We start from the raw sequence: 15205 nt of genomic DNA on the forward strand, positions 1-15205 counted from the left end.
ACCACCTGTTAGACAGGGAGTCTCAGCCCGCCGGGTTGCGTGCTGCTGCCTCTGAGCTCCTCTATCTGGTTACTTAGCAACGCCAACTGTGTTTGCTCAGCGTACGTGCGGAAATGGGCTTCGCTCTGGCTGGAGACTCTGCTTTTGAATGCGTGCGTGTGTCTTTTCACAAGGCTGCCACGCTAGAGCCTGACGCGCTCTGTTTAGAGGACTCGTCTGAATGTTTGTAGTTAAACTGAGACAACACCACGGGTCTACATGAGGAGGAAATGAAACACACGGAGACACAGAAACGCACACTTCCTTCGTTGCTGCATGCTTAATATTACATGAAGACCTAACTGGGTAAAACCAATTATCTGAGGCTTTAGAGAGAAGAGACGGAGACGGCTGAAAAGAACGTAGAGCGGGGGAAATGAACAGGTGTAAGTTCACGGTCGGAAGAAGAGTGAACAGGTCGAGTGTAAAAGGGAGATTTATATGTAGTTGGCTAGAAAGATGGTGTCGAATTTTGAAAAGAGTGTGGATGGATAGATCGATGGCTGCTAGATTGACAGAGCGGGGGAGAGAGGGAGATCGAGCACCGGAGAAAATGAGTGAGAGCGAGCGATTGCTGCCCTCCCTCCACCTGGTCCCACTCATCTGGAGGCCGTTAATCCCTCCAAACACACGCCAGACGCCCCACGCCTCAGCACTGGCACAAAGCCCAGCTCTCACTCTGCGAGTGTGTGTGTGTGTGTGTGTGTGTGTGTGTGTGTGTGTGTGTGTGCGCGTGTATGTGTGTGAGTGCGAGTGCGCATATGTGCAAGTGTGTTCACGCGCATGCTGAATACACACTTTGCTCTCGCTGTGTGTGCTTACCCAGCTCCCTCTGCTTGTTTGTTTCCAGCCCGCTCGCTGTGTGTGTGTGTGTGTGTGCGTGCGCGTGTGTGTGCGTGCGCGTCTGCACTCAGCGACTGTGTGTGGTTCTTGTTTGATTCCTGGCAGCCGTCTGTAGCCCCGCTCTGAACTGAGCCAGCTCTAACCCAGCGGAGACAGTCGCTCTCCTCCCCCGAAACATTTGCTCTGTTTGTTTCTCTTTTCTCTCTTGACACTGCCCCTCCTCCTCCTCCTCCTCTATTTTACCGCACTCTTTATCCATTTTTCTGCTGTAGTCTCCAAGGGCAATTGTATTTGCCCTGTTGCCTGTCCCCGGGGCTCCGGCACTTGAATAACCGGCTTCACTCCTTTCCTCTCTCCATAGATTATTTTGCTGACCTTCAGGGCCGCTCAGATGACGACCAAGGGCTTTATTGGGAATTCTATGGCAGCGCTGTGTGTGGTGAGTACTGATGAGTGCTGTGTATGTGATTCTTTTTTTTGCTTTTTTTTTTTTTTTTTTTGCTCTTAAAGTCTATTTTTTAAGTATCTTCAGTGCCATCTAGCTTTGAGCAATACATGTCTATGCATCCTTGCATCTAAGGTGGATTCTCACTGATCCATGTGTATTGTTATTGTGTCAGAGTCTAGCGAAGAGGGCGGGATCTACGACATCCTGGCAGACCCACCAGGCCCAGAGGATGAGGATGAAGATGATAAGAGGGAGGTTTTTGAGTTTGAGTTCTCCGACCGACCTCTGCTGCCTTGCTACAACATCCAGGTGTCCCTCTCCCAAGGGTGAGCTTTGATCTCAAGAGCAGACACACCTGTTTTAATTTCTCACTGCTGACTCTCATTCCTAAACATTGGTTGATTTTTGTCTTTCAGGCCAAGAAACTGGCTGCTGCTGTCTGATGTGCTTCGCCGGCTGCGGATGTCAGCTCGTGGTTTCAGACAAGCCTTCCCCCACATGGAGGTGGTGACGGTGGCAGAGGCAGAGTTTTACCAGCAAGCCTCTCTGTCGCAGCTGTTCTCCTGCCCAGAGGAGCTGGAGGGCTTCCATCCTGACAGCAAGGAGCTGTTAGACCTGGTGGAAGACAGCGCCGAGCTGGCTGCCCTGCTGGGCTCCACACTGGAGTGTCTGGACGACCGCTGGGACCACCCAGGGGACAAACTGAAGGACAAAATCAAGGCTGTTGGCAAGCTGGGCTCATCCTGACCCCTGGAGCCACTTAACCTGGACCTTGATCCTTACCGACTGCAGTTTGCTTTAGAACCAACCAGGGGTTATGATGATATGCCTTAGCCTGACCCTTAGCTCCTGCGCTTCGGCCCTGCTCTGGACCAGCACTGGTGCACTGTACAGATGGACTGACCTGCTGGCTGACCGGGCTGCTCACATATTTCCCTCCTTTAACTGAGGATCAATAAATTTGTGGCTCAGTAAGCTTAATAATGGTCTTATTTTTATAAATTAATATATGTATAAGTAAATAAATAAATAATATCAAGAGATTTTTTTTTTTTTCTTTCGGATGTTGCTCACGGCTCCTCTGAAAGATTTTGTATGGCAACAGAGCGTAGTCGTGTTGTCAGCGATTGGATGGAGTGTGTGAGCGCGCACATTGTCCATGTGTGTAGCTGTACAGGATAGTACTGAGACTGTGCTATTGAATGTGGTATTTGTGTTTATAGGAAGCACATGATGTCCTGTTCTTTTTTTTTTTTTTTTTTTTTTTTTTTTTTTTTTTTTTCTCTCCTCAGACTTTAGCACTCGCTCGAGCCTCAGGGGCTGTTTTGTTGTATTTTTTTAATTTTTTTTTCAATGCTCAGATTTTGCTTCCTGTTTAGTCTGTAATTTAACATGCAAAACTACAAAATTGTTTGTATAATAAAGTTTTAAGATAATGTTGATATTCACCCTTCGGCACAGAGCTTGTATATAACAGGGAGGCTACTGCAGTAAAGTAATTTTTGGTGTGTTCATTTTTGTTTTAACTTTGTAATTAAAATATCTCATAATTTGTATTTATATTTTACAAAAGAAGTTGCTTTAAAATAAATATACAAACTGCAAGATGAAAAGTGGGTTCTGCTCCTCATTGTGTCTGTTGGTGAATTAAACTGAATTCTGAGACGTTTTGCTGGCTGCTCTGTCAAATTAATTTTTTCTTGCCTTGTTTATCGTATGCTCCGCTTGTATGTCTGCAAGGTGTGTTAACCAACAAAATCCTATATTGCCATCTTTTGGAATATCTTTGTATTGTAGGCGTCACGCAGTTCATTGCTGCAGACATGACCAAATAACTCACGATCACCCATTTGCTGCAGCTGTGTCCTGAAAAGCTTGTGGCTTGCAGCGCCCTCCGGTGTTCAAACTGTTATTAGACGATCAGCCTTCAGAGCTAAATTCTGCTTCTTTTTTTTTCCCTCTCTTTTAGGTACTGTTAAAACAAATGTTTTTAAACAATTTCAAGCTAAAAATTGCCATGATCACTAAAATTGAAAAATCCAACATATCTTCATTACTATTTAATATGACTGACCAAAGGGAATTAGTTTTGTTGTCGGCATCAAAGCAGAATTACCAACAATGCAAAGTGGCCTCATGCTCACTGTGTGTTAATATTTGGTAATTTGGTTTGGGGAAATGCACCACTTCATCACAATAGCAGCTGAGTTGAAACGCATTAATGAGCCATATGTTTACATGTTCATTACTGTAGTTTAGAGACAGAGTAGATACTGTCCTGCTGGCATAAAGACTCACTGCCACACAAAATCCATGGCTCAAACAATATACTATACACTATTTGTTTTTGGTCTTTCATGGGATTTTTTGACAATGAAACAAAACTATAGAATACTGGCAGCAATGCCCTTTAAGAAGTTTAATTTTTCTGTTGATTGTGTTTACATGGAACATTGGGCCAGGCACTGGTTGTTATCTTGGGCCCAGATATCAAAAGGGTGACTGGATACATACACAATGCATGGAGTGGGATGAATGAGGGGTTCAGCTCAGAGCTGGATCGCCAGGCAGGAAACTGCCTCATGGGGCCCAACACCCCCAGTGGTGCCAAAAGCTGTAGGTTCACCTGATATCAACTGGTTCTACAGTTAATGAATTTCGAACCACTAAAATGCAAGATCAGCTAAGATTGGTCATTATTACTTACAATGCTCTGGCACTGGTTTTTTAGAGCGGCGATGTGTCAAATGTTCTAATATTTTCTTTTCTCCTAACCCGTTTATTATTTTAGTTTGTATAGTGCTCATTTATATCTATTTGTAAACACAGTTTGTTTTATTTTAAATAATCAACACTTGGGACAAGGTGTTATTATTCCAGCATAGGAAGTTTATTTTCATTATCTATGTATTAGTCTGACAGTTCACTTAATTGATTAATCATTTAGGTGATAAGATTTAGAAAACAGTCATGCCCATCACAATTTGTACAACCATTGGTCCAAAACCCTAAGACGTTCAGTTTTACTATGATGGATGTTAGAAAACTCATAAATACTCAGAAGTTGGAACTTGTGAATGTTTTCAATGTTTGCTTAAAAAGGACTTAAACAATTAATCAACTATCAAAAATTCCAATCAGTTTTCTGTTAACCAACTGATTAATCGGCTCATTTCCGCTCTATAGAGTACTGGGTGGTTTCTTGGTGTCCAAGGAAATAATGAAACTGACAAGTATTGTAGGGGTGAGTATGGTGGCTGGCTCACTGGACCCCCAGTTGGTTAATCTGTCCATGGTCTGCATCACATCCTCAATATGCCTTGAGTGTATGGATCAACCCTTGATCTTTGCTCGCATGAACGTGTCCAATCAAGCACTGAAGATCTGAGCTGCTGTAGAGAAGAAACATAACAGCTCTGCAGCAGTGTGTCAGCATAACAATCTGGTCGAGCTTCAACAAAAATGATGACTGAACTAAAGGCGAGCCACACGAGGCAGATAGACTCCAAATTAAATTCCCCTCTGCCCAGTATCTGCAGAGTGGGTGCAAAGAGATCCATGGCAGGCTGCCAAGAGTTGGGCCAAAATTTAGGGGGGGTTTTAGTTGATCCACAAGCTGACAATGGAGCTTTAGAGAAGGACATGGAAAATCCAGTCCCTCAGGGCATAAATAAACCCCTGGAGAAATCCTCTGAAGAAAGAGAGGAAGCAGACTAAAATCATCATCAGGTCCCAGGATAATCTTAAGATTTATTTTTATGTCGAAAAGATTACTAAGAATGTGCAACATGAATGCTAATTTTATTTCACTACAAAGTTAAGGCAGCTTTATGAAGTGAAGGCCGAGCTTTATAGCTGCTGTCTCCAGGCAGAGAGGAGTTGCCCCATTTCACATATCCAGGTAAAGGTCATGGAGTGAAAAGAGGCTGTCAGTGAGCTAATTGAGATGCTGGGGAAAAAAGAGTTCAGCCTCTCAGACCTTAGTTTCTCAGCCCATACACTGAAGTCACAGAGTCATATCCTGAGGCTGAGGGTGCAGAAGGGTCACACTCAGCGTCAAGAGCTGCTCTTTGACTAACATCCCTCTTTACTGAGCAGCAGGATGTAATTTTAGAGATAAAGGCTTGGCTCTGAATATAAGCCTCTAATAACCCGCTATTATCGTTTATAAATGGATGTCATCTAAGTGAAAAAAAAAAGACTAAGTTTCTGTGAGGCATTCATTTTACCCAAGATTACAATTTATGGTTGTCACCCACTCTATTGTGAAAGGTTTTTTTTCCCCCGATTGTCAATAAGATGCACTATAGTGGTGTCAGGTAGCCCTAAAATCTGTTGTTTATGTGCAGCTCTATTTGGTTGTTACTATGTGGTTCATGGAATTCCTCTGCATTATTTAAGTGCTCCAGAAATAAATTTTGTGAATTAATCGTTGTATGACATGCAGCTGTATGCAAAGGCTTAAGCACCCTGACTGAGCCTTAATTAACTCATTAGGACTTGTACAGCAGATCAAGAATTGTCATTAGGAATAGTCTGCTGATGGCATTTCCAGAGCTGAAAAAGTCTCTGACTCTTTCCTACCTTGTGGTAAAACTCAACAACCATGGGCTCCTCTAAGCAGCTGACTAAAGGGTCTAAAAAGGAAGCTAACTGATACCTACAAAGCAGAGGTGGTCATACAAAGAAATCAAAGCGCTTTCAGCTTGAAATTTCCACTGTCGGAAATGTCATTAGGAAACTTCAGTTAAATGGAACTTGGGAGTCAAGACAAGATGTGGAAGAACAAGAATCGTTTGCATCAGCTTTCAAGGCTTAATTTACTTCCACTGCTGCAGAAAAGCAGTAAGTTAACCCATTAGCCTACTTGACCCCTGGAAAAAGATATTAAATTTACATGACTTTTCACCTAAACTGTGTAAGGTTATTCACTGGACATGACCTGCTTATATTTCAATAAATGCTGGAAAAATATAGAAAATATATTGGCATTATAAAACTTTTGACCCGTAGTGTGTGTATGTAACAGTTCCAAAATAAAGAGGGTGACACTTCCAACAAGTTCAAGTAGTACGTAGTAAGTAGTCGTTTTAACAAAGGTGGTAGATAGTGAATAGAAGAATAAAAATCTGTGAATTAATTTTAAAATATTTTTTCCTGAAAATATAGTTCTGTCAAGGAACATTTCATCTTATTAAAAGTTGTGTTAAACATTGAAAATGGAAGAAACAATCAATCAGAACTTCCCGAAAGAATATACATAGTAGAGAGGATATGGACATACATACATAAAAGAAAAAAAAAAAGAAAAAAAAGATGTGACACACAAATAAGGACCATGAAATAAAAAAATATTCCAAGTATTACTAAAAGGATAAAACAAAACTAAATACGCAGGGGTACCAAACAACAAATTAATTAATTAAAAAAAGAAACACGTATTTATTATTTTTTATTATGCGTCAGATTTCGTCACGTCATTCTTTGCTGCGTCGTGACGTTGGGTCAGCTGATCTCTGCCAGAGAGAGGACGGAGAAAGATGTCGCTGACAAACTTGCGAAGGATGGAGGCTGTTTTATCCGTGGCGTTTGTCCTATGCTTGCTTGCTTCAACCGGTAAGAAATGTGCAACGACGGATCAGATCATGAGTAGCTTTTTGGGAGAGGTCCCCCACCCTCGCTCTTCCATTTATATCTATCACGATAGCGTCATGTATCCACTCTGGATCATCGTTAGCATCGCCCTTTAGCTTGGCGATCATTCCTCATGTTTGGTCTGATATCGTCGTTTTAATATCGACGGGGATATGTGAAACAATCGTGTTGTATTAGTCGTATTTTGGATATTTAATCAAGTTGAGATACCTACATCTTGGTTATCGAGTGAAGATCAAAACGTTAGCTTGTTGCTAACATTCCCTTAGCGCATTAGCAAACCGTAAAAGCTAGCAGTGAGGACGAGGTTGTATTTTGTTAACTAATTCGTTGAGATAATACAAAACTGGAGGGAAACTGTGCATTTATTTGCTTCCTTGTAGCTAGTTGCTAATTCACAAAAGAGTGCCCTGTCATGTGACTGCCTCTAAACTGGCAGTTCCTCTTTAACACTCATCAGCTCCCTGTCACGGGTTTGTGCCTCCATCCACAGCGCTGTGGAGTTGATGGTTTATCTTTACTCAGACCCGTGAGGTCCAGTCAGGCTTTTGCTGAAAAAGCTGGTGGTGCTGTTTGCTGTGACCTACAATTAACATATCAGTGAGAATTAATTATAGCGTTACAGTGACAAAAGTCACATGACTTCTCATTTCAGAGGCCCTACTTTCCATTATTGCAAAACAGCCCAAATAAATACTGATGAAGCTGAACTGTCTAAAGTCTCAATTCATTATCTGCCTCAACTGACAATTACCTGCATAGTAGTAAAATTGAGCAAAATGAAATTATGTGTTCAAATTAACTCCATTGTTCACCCTTTCACTATTTCATATCAATTAAACACTTTATATTCTACTTAATAGTGGGCAGTAAAGGGTATTTTGGACACTTATGAGTGGCACTGGCATGTAACGTGACTAATTAAAATTTTTCTATCAAGAACAAAGCATTGTACATGGGACCTCTTGCAAGAAGTAGTATACATGCCCAGGACACTTCTTTTTGTTCCTTTTGTGGGGTTGTCATGTGTAAATGACTCACAGAAAATTGAATAATCAAAAATGCAGAACGTAAAAGATTAAAAGGTAGGGTTTTTAGACGCATCATAAGTAATCTGTAAATAATTTTTTTTTTAACACTGGCCAACACCTTAAGACCAATGAATTTGCAATCTTTTTGGCACGTCAGTTAGCTTGAGAAAATAAATCAAGCTAACTGACTTGATACTCTGACTTTGTTCTTTTCCAGGTTTTTCTTGGACTGACAGGCTTCTCATTCTTCCCACAGGTGTACATGGGGACAGCTTAACAGTGCTGCAGGCTCCAGAGTTTGTGTCCTTCCAGAAAGGAGACTGGCCTGTCTCTGGAGAGAAGATCCCTGACCTGGTGGCTTTAACCATGGGCTTCTCTGTTCAGGAGGTGCTTTGTTATTTTAAAAGAATGTCCCGCAATTTTAATTGTCTTGTCTGTATACAGAAGTAACTTAAGCTCATTGTTGTGCTAGCGTAGTCTTTGTTTACGGTGTGTGTTCATTTGTGCAGGATCTGTCCTGGCCAGGCCTCCAGGCTGGTCCGTTATTCCAGCGTCCCCGGGCTAACGTACTTGTGGTGGTGAGAGGAGTCGATAGCTTGGCCCTTCCTCAGAGTGTGGCTTCCTACCCGTTGGAGAATGTGAGTCAGACTGGAGTGGGGCCATATTTGGATGTTTTGCACATCAAATATATGACTTGGTGTAAAAATAATTGAAGGCTGGAATGTAATTAGAATGAGCTGGCTCAGTTTTTCAGTGGGTCATCTTCTTTCTTACAGCCAGTACCCTTCACCTTGGATAGTGTTGCAGAGACGGTGCACTCTCTGTTTGCTGAGGACACTCCTGTAGTGCTGCAGCTGGCCCCTAGTGAGGAGGTAATGAAAGTATACTGAGACTGAACAAGGCATGCTTAACATCTGTGAAATCACTCTTAAGGTGCTCATGAGTTATTTTTTTACAATCTGTCTGTTGTATCTTTCAGAGGCTGTATATGCTGGGCAAGGCCAATGCAGTGTTTGAAGACCTACCAGTCACCTTGCAGCAGATCCGTGCCCGCCTGTCCCAGGATGGCTCTGTGCTGGCCTCCCTGCCCCTCAACTCCCTCAGCAGAAATGCAGAGGTCTGTTTCTATGTGCAAAACTGTATCCACACAAGGACTTACTGACTTTATGTATCTCATGTTTGAAGAGCAAGATAGTGGTGTGTCTGTACCCTCACCTAAGCAAAATCCTTCCATATGTACAGTAGTTTTCTAAGACAAAATTGTGACAGTAACATGACATGATGTTTTTTTTTTTTTTTTAAAGATCATACTCTTTTTTCCAAACCAGGATGTTAAACTGCATATACTGGTGCAATTTTGTCTTTGAAAAATATAATGGTACCATCATACCCATACCCTGAGACCTTGTTTTTGACAACTTAACTTCTTGCATTCACTACACTTTATGGGAAGTCTGTTTCGACTGTCTTACGTCTGTTTTTGCATTTCAGGCTGATTTGCTCTTCCTGTCTGAGGTCCAAGTGCTGCATGATATCACAGCTCTTGTAAGTCAACCCAGTTTTTCTGAAAGTTTGTTGTTTTTCTCCTGATCATGAGGGAAGTCTATCAGGTTTGACTCAGATGTCTTTGTCTTCTGCCCTGCTTTTAGCTGCAGAGACACAGACATTTGGCAAAAGACCACTCCCCTGACCTGTACTCCTTGGAGCTGTCTGGCCTGGAGGAGCTGAGCCGGCTCTACGGCCAAGACTCCCCACAGTATCGTGATGCAACTGCCATTCTCGCCTCTGTCTTGCAGAAGGTAAGAAGATCTGAAGAAGTGACAGGCCTCATCAACACAACCTCCTCAGTCATTAATTTGACCATGTGCATGTCTTTTTCATTGTAGTTTGGAGAGGATGTGTATGGTCTCTATGGCAACAGTGCTGTGGTGGAGGTTGTGACGGTGAAGACTTTTGAGGCTCCTTTGACCAGGAAGTCCCGTTCGATCCTGCAATCCCCACAGATCGTAAGTGTGAGACAGACCTGCCTGTTTTTTCAAAAACAGACATTATAATTTTAAGATAATGGTCCACCTTATTTATATCAAAGAGGTCAGTACAATCAGAAACTGTATCGTGCAATACAATTCAACAGCACCACAAACAGAATTCTCCAAAATGAAGAAATGGGTGAATCAAAATGTCTCAAACGGTTTCAACAAAAACTAGACTTTAGATTTCAGTAGTTTAAGTGAGGTGCAACTAACAATCTGGCACCCGAGTGCATGTTTGAGATGTGGATATTATAGTGCCATATGTCAGCTTGCTGTCCTTTATGTTTTCATTTGCCCAGGTATGTAATGTACATAGGGTTTTGTAAGCCCATATGGGAGAGGTATCACTTTGGTTTCAATGAACATAATATCATGCAGTGTAAGATGAAAATGTGATGACATGATTGTTGTATGATCTGTAGGCAGTCTACCACAGCTCAGTCGGTCAGCTTAAGGACCCGGCCAAGTTCTCAGTAGGCTGTAAAAAGCTACAACTTTGCTGTTCAGGCAGTGGTTCCTGATCACATGGATTCATTTTGATGTGGCATTTATTGCTAGTATGGGGTGAGCCACACCACATGAAGTTGAAGTAGTGTCTGCAATACATCAGCAGTCAGTTTACAGCGCAATCGCAGCATGTGGAGGGGAGAGTATAGACATGAAAAACTAAGCTAATGTGCACCACCTCAATCATTTCACTACATTTTGGGGCCATAGAAATGCCACACGTACCCAGGAAGAACTGTGATTGGTCAGCATGTTTTTTCTCAAGCAAGTTTCCATGCAGGTGGAGATTATAAAAAAATATTAAGCAAAGCCTTCTGTTCTACAAAGTTTCTGCTCACTGAACTGCTGCTCTTTATCCCAGTGAAAGAACATAAAAATGGCGATTACACAGCAGTAGCCTCCTACTCAGGAATGAGACAAGGCAAAACAGAAGTTACCTTGATGTAACAAAGTAACTAAAACAGTGTAAACACAGTTGCAATTAAAGCATATTACAACCTGATCATATACGATAGATGTGTCTGTTGTTGTGGTGGTACTCTCTCAGTCTAATGCTGAACCAAAAATCAAAACCTGCACCCTTAGTATTTACGGTGTCACTGTAGTTCTTCCCTTATGTCAAGTGTAAACCCAGTTTCAGTCCATGCATCTTGGTTTTTATGAGTTAGGTCTGGAACCGGGGAATGCTTTGATCATCTGCTCTAATAAAATGGGTAAGGGGAATGGAGGTGAGAGGGTGATGGGCTCCTGCAGAGACAGACCTGACAGTCATGTTAATGCATCTTATGAGATGTTGCCCTCTTCTCACGCTCACATCCTGTTGGATACTCATCGCATGCACAGAGTGGGGAAAAGGCAGAAGTCTGGTGCAGATAGCAGGGAAAAGCAGGCCTAAACAACAATCCTTATATAGCTGCTGGTGTAAAAATAGGTTATGTTGTTAAAACTGTTTCAGAGTAGAGTCAATAATAGAAACATCTGTCCATATAATGTAGTACAGCACCACAAAAGACAGTTTCAACACAACTGAACATTATAATCTTTATTAAGGAGGATTTATTGCACGACTGTTGTATTGCTGCATTAGTTTTAGCTATGTGTACCTAATAAGGTTGCAAGTGGGTGTAAATAGTTAGTTAAATTTGATGAATGAAAATAACTGATTATAATTAAAGTGCAGAATTATTTCGGTGGCAACTAATGCATCTCCCTCTGGTTTTGACTCTTAATTATTTGCAGAGTAACCCAGGCAGCCCGTACAACCTGGCCTACAAGTACAACTTCCATTATGCTGTGGTCTTCAACATCGTGCTGTGGCTAATGATTGCTCTGGCCCTCGCTGTCATTGCCATCGCTTACAACCTGTGGAACATGGACCCAGGATATGACAGCATCATCTACAGGATGACCAATCAGAAGATCAGGATGGATTAAATCCATCAACACTCCAGCTGTGCTCTAAGATCCCTGTTGTGAATGTTAGTGTTTTGTGTGAGGTCCTGTGTAGTGAAAGAACTGTGACAGCTTGATGGGAGAGAGCGTAACACTGAATCACCTTTTTGTTTACAGCACTGATAACGGACAAAAAATAACAACATTACAGTAGTTGGCTTTTAAATATGCCTACATAAAGCAATTAAATATCATCCTCCACTGGTGTGTACACTGAACAAATTCAGACTTCCTCCTTTCAAACACGCAGCTCACATCATTCCTTATGACTCTTCACTATGTTTAATTTCCATCCTGGTGATTGCAATTGTATTTTTTATTGTAAAAAAAAAAAAAATATATTGTAATGTCATGAAAGAATGAGATTTGTCTGGTTTCTGTGTGAAGTTGTTGTGCTTGTCTTGATATGTGAAACTGTTTTAAGTTAAATTAAATCTATGTGTATATATTGAAAATAAGAATGCAACTGTATGAGAAACTGCTGTACTCTCATTGTGAAAAGATTTGTGCAGTGTTTATTCCAGGTAGGTCCTGGTACCCCGCTTCTATTCCAAATGATAACTACATATTGGATTACGTAAATACTTGATCGTAATGTAGGTTGTTAGGATTGGATATGGATAAATGAAGCTCTGTAAATCGCAATAAAATGCCTGACAATAAATTATTACATGGATCAAACTGATTGTTGTCCATTTAAGAAGTCTCTAGCTAGTTTTTTTTAATTTGAAACTTCTTTTCAAAATAAAATTGCAAGGATATTCTCCTGGACAGTGGTCAAGAGGGGAAGTAAATTGAAGGCCAGTTTCCTTGAAAGAGCTGATATGTAACTTTATTCTCAGGAAACTCTGACCTTTGGCTCTGTTTACCCTAATTACATAGTTAATAAAATTTTCTAGGAAATTAAATGCCTTATATCTGCTTCCAAAAATTATCAAAAACCGGTAATTATAATTTCACTAGTTCTATTTTTTTTTTTTCCCCTTTTCTAAAGATTTCAAACCGACATGCAAACAGATTGCAATGGCGATCACTGTAGATATTACTGTGCCACTTCTCAATCCTCTTTTCTACGTAAATATTCTGACCATCACTGTCACATGTTCATGTTGTATTGCGTAATAGCTCAGCCAATCAGAATGCAGATCACCGCTTTAAGTCCCGCCCTAGTATATCTGCTGTATGTAATTGGTTGTGTGCTTTTGTAACAGCCATAAACTGTTTATGAAGAGCAGCTGATTCCGAAAGGTTCAGTAAATCGTGGACTTCCTGAAACGGACGATCTTATTTCACCCACAGATTGAACCAGGAAATAAACATGGTGTGACTGTTAATAAAAGGTATGTTTGTTTTTATCATTTTTCTGTGAATTAAAACCGTAGTTGACCGCGCCCATGCTGATACTCTATGTATCTATGTCTCATAGCATTGTTTTCGTACATGTGCTGTCTTCGGTGATTTCCATTTTATGCTACTTTATACTTCTACTCCACTTCATTTGAGAGACAAATATTGTAGCCTACTTTTTACATAACCAAGTTTATTTTGAAGATTAATTTGCTAGTTATTCCAGATTATGGAGTGAATACACCAATAATTATAATCCAGTAATATGTATCATTCTGAAATTGTCCTTTCTGCATAGTGAATACAGTTATTTTTGGTATTTCAAGTATATTTTGATGGTAATACTTTTGTGCTTTTACTTCAGCAAAAATTTCAGACAGTGCTGTTTCTGTTTACTTCTGTCTGTCTGTAACAGCTTTGTTATAACAGCTTTGTTTTCACATGTAAATGTTTTGTGTGGACTGAGGCGCATATGTGAAGAAAACCTATATGAAAAACATCGTCATGATGATCCTTTAAGGCCTTGCTGTTTTGTTTTATTTTACTTATTTACAGTACATCTTACTCTGTTTTTGTTTCACATCCCAGCTAGCATCTACGTGGTGAGGAAGATCCGGGCCTCCATTACTGAGGGAGAGCAACTGGAGAAGCCCATCATAACACCATGTAGTGCTATTGGTAAGACAATAACTACTAACACCTACTACAGCTTCTGCAAAGGAAACAAAAGAGAACAGTAATAGAAAATGAATACCCATGCGGACTATACTATACTAACTATATGGAGCTGTGTTGCCTTTTGCATTACTGTCAGTTTACAGTTTGGTCCCTTTGTTAAGTATCAGCTGTGTTCAAGTTACTGCATGTGACATTTTTTTTGTTTTCCAAAAATCTTTATGATTTTACAAAGCCAACATACACTTGATCGACACTCGAATTCCACTACGTTAACACTTTTGTTCTGTAACCTGCTCATCATCACCATCGTTGTTCTTAACTTACTTAGCCATTATGTCATGAAGATTAGTGGTATTACAGGTAAAGTGAGTGTGTATGTAGGATTGCAAGGGAACATTATGCTGCACAAGTCACTGACTCACTTGGGTTTTTTTTCTTTTCTACTTAGCTGAAAGCAGAGCGGGGCATGAGTCGAGAGGAAACACCCCAGTGGCTGCACTTGTACCAGGACCTGATGAAGGTGTTGGTGGAGCAACAGGCACGGGGACATCCACAGAGACAGCTGTGCAGAAATGTGGCTCCTGATGTTAAAGATCACGCTGGACACTGGGACTGTAGACAATTCACTGGAAAATTATAGTTTTTCATCTTTGTACTTTTGCAGCACAAGGCAATAGTTAACTGTTATGGATGATCTCTTGTGTATACGTAACCATACACCTAAATATAATGTTAAACATTTATTTTTGTTCAAAGAGAAGTGAGCAAACACTCTCTTTTGGACTGAAGTTATTCCAGTGATAATCTCAATTAAGTCTCAATGCTGCATTCAGAGTCCAGCTCCTGATGGCACACATTTAGGCCTTTTTCAAACAGTTTGACTTACCATAGGAGGAAAATACACAGGTGCAACTAATAACATTAACAATGACTCTTCTCCAATTAGTTTTTGGTGGTGAGGTCACAGGCACAATACTGTGGAGTCCTGCAATGCCACCTGAATGTGATAGAGAAAATGTTTTTGGTTAGTGAAAATATTATCTGTTAGAAAAGCCTATGTTTATATTGTATACTACAGTGTTTGAAGACCAACTCACCAACCTCTGTCCAGGGGCTGAGCAGGCCTGATGTTTCTGCTGTTGTATCAATAAATGGGGAAAAAAAAAGTTGCC

The 15205-nt window shown here is 40.8% G+C and overlaps 2 protein-coding genes across 4 annotated transcripts in view; both read left to right on the forward strand.

Moving 5' to 3' along the window:
- bcor (BCL6 corepressor) overlaps positions 1 to 3000 on the forward strand; it is a 32369-nt gene extending 29369 nt beyond the window's left edge. For all 3 annotated transcript variants that reach the window (XM_023430656.2, XM_023430657.2, XM_087169710.1), the window contains 3 exons: positions 1244 to 1321; positions 1503 to 1656; positions 1747 to 3000. In XM_023430656.2, the coding sequence (XP_023286424.1) occupies positions 1244 to 1321; positions 1503 to 1656; positions 1747 to 2077 (563 nt within the window). In that variant the 3' untranslated portion in view covers positions 2078 to 3000. The remainder of the gene's footprint in view (positions 1 to 1243; positions 1322 to 1502; positions 1657 to 1746) is intronic.
- Positions 3001 to 6808: 3808 nt separating this feature from the next.
- On the forward strand, positions 6809 to 12689 carry atp6ap2 (ATPase H+ transporting accessory protein 2). Its single transcript, XM_023430616.2, has 9 exons — positions 6809 to 6946; positions 8273 to 8403; positions 8526 to 8654; positions 8793 to 8888; positions 8996 to 9133; positions 9508 to 9561; positions 9666 to 9815; positions 9903 to 10022; positions 11796 to 12689. The coding sequence occupies exons 1-9, from the start codon at positions 6871 to 6873 to the stop codon at positions 11988 to 11990; spliced, it is 1089 nt and encodes a 362-aa protein (XP_023286384.1). The 5' UTR covers positions 6809 to 6870; the 3' UTR covers positions 11991 to 12689.
- Positions 12690 to 15205: the final 2516 nt, after the last annotated feature.

Source organism: Seriola lalandi, unplaced genomic scaffold (genome assembly GCF_002814215.2).
Source record: "Seriola lalandi dorsalis isolate HSWRI2012SDOR001 ecotype SW California unplaced genomic scaffold, Sedor1 jcf7180002054908, whole genome shotgun sequence".
NCBI classification, from domain to species: domain Eukaryota; kingdom Metazoa; phylum Chordata; class Actinopteri; order Carangiformes; family Carangidae; genus Seriola; species Seriola lalandi.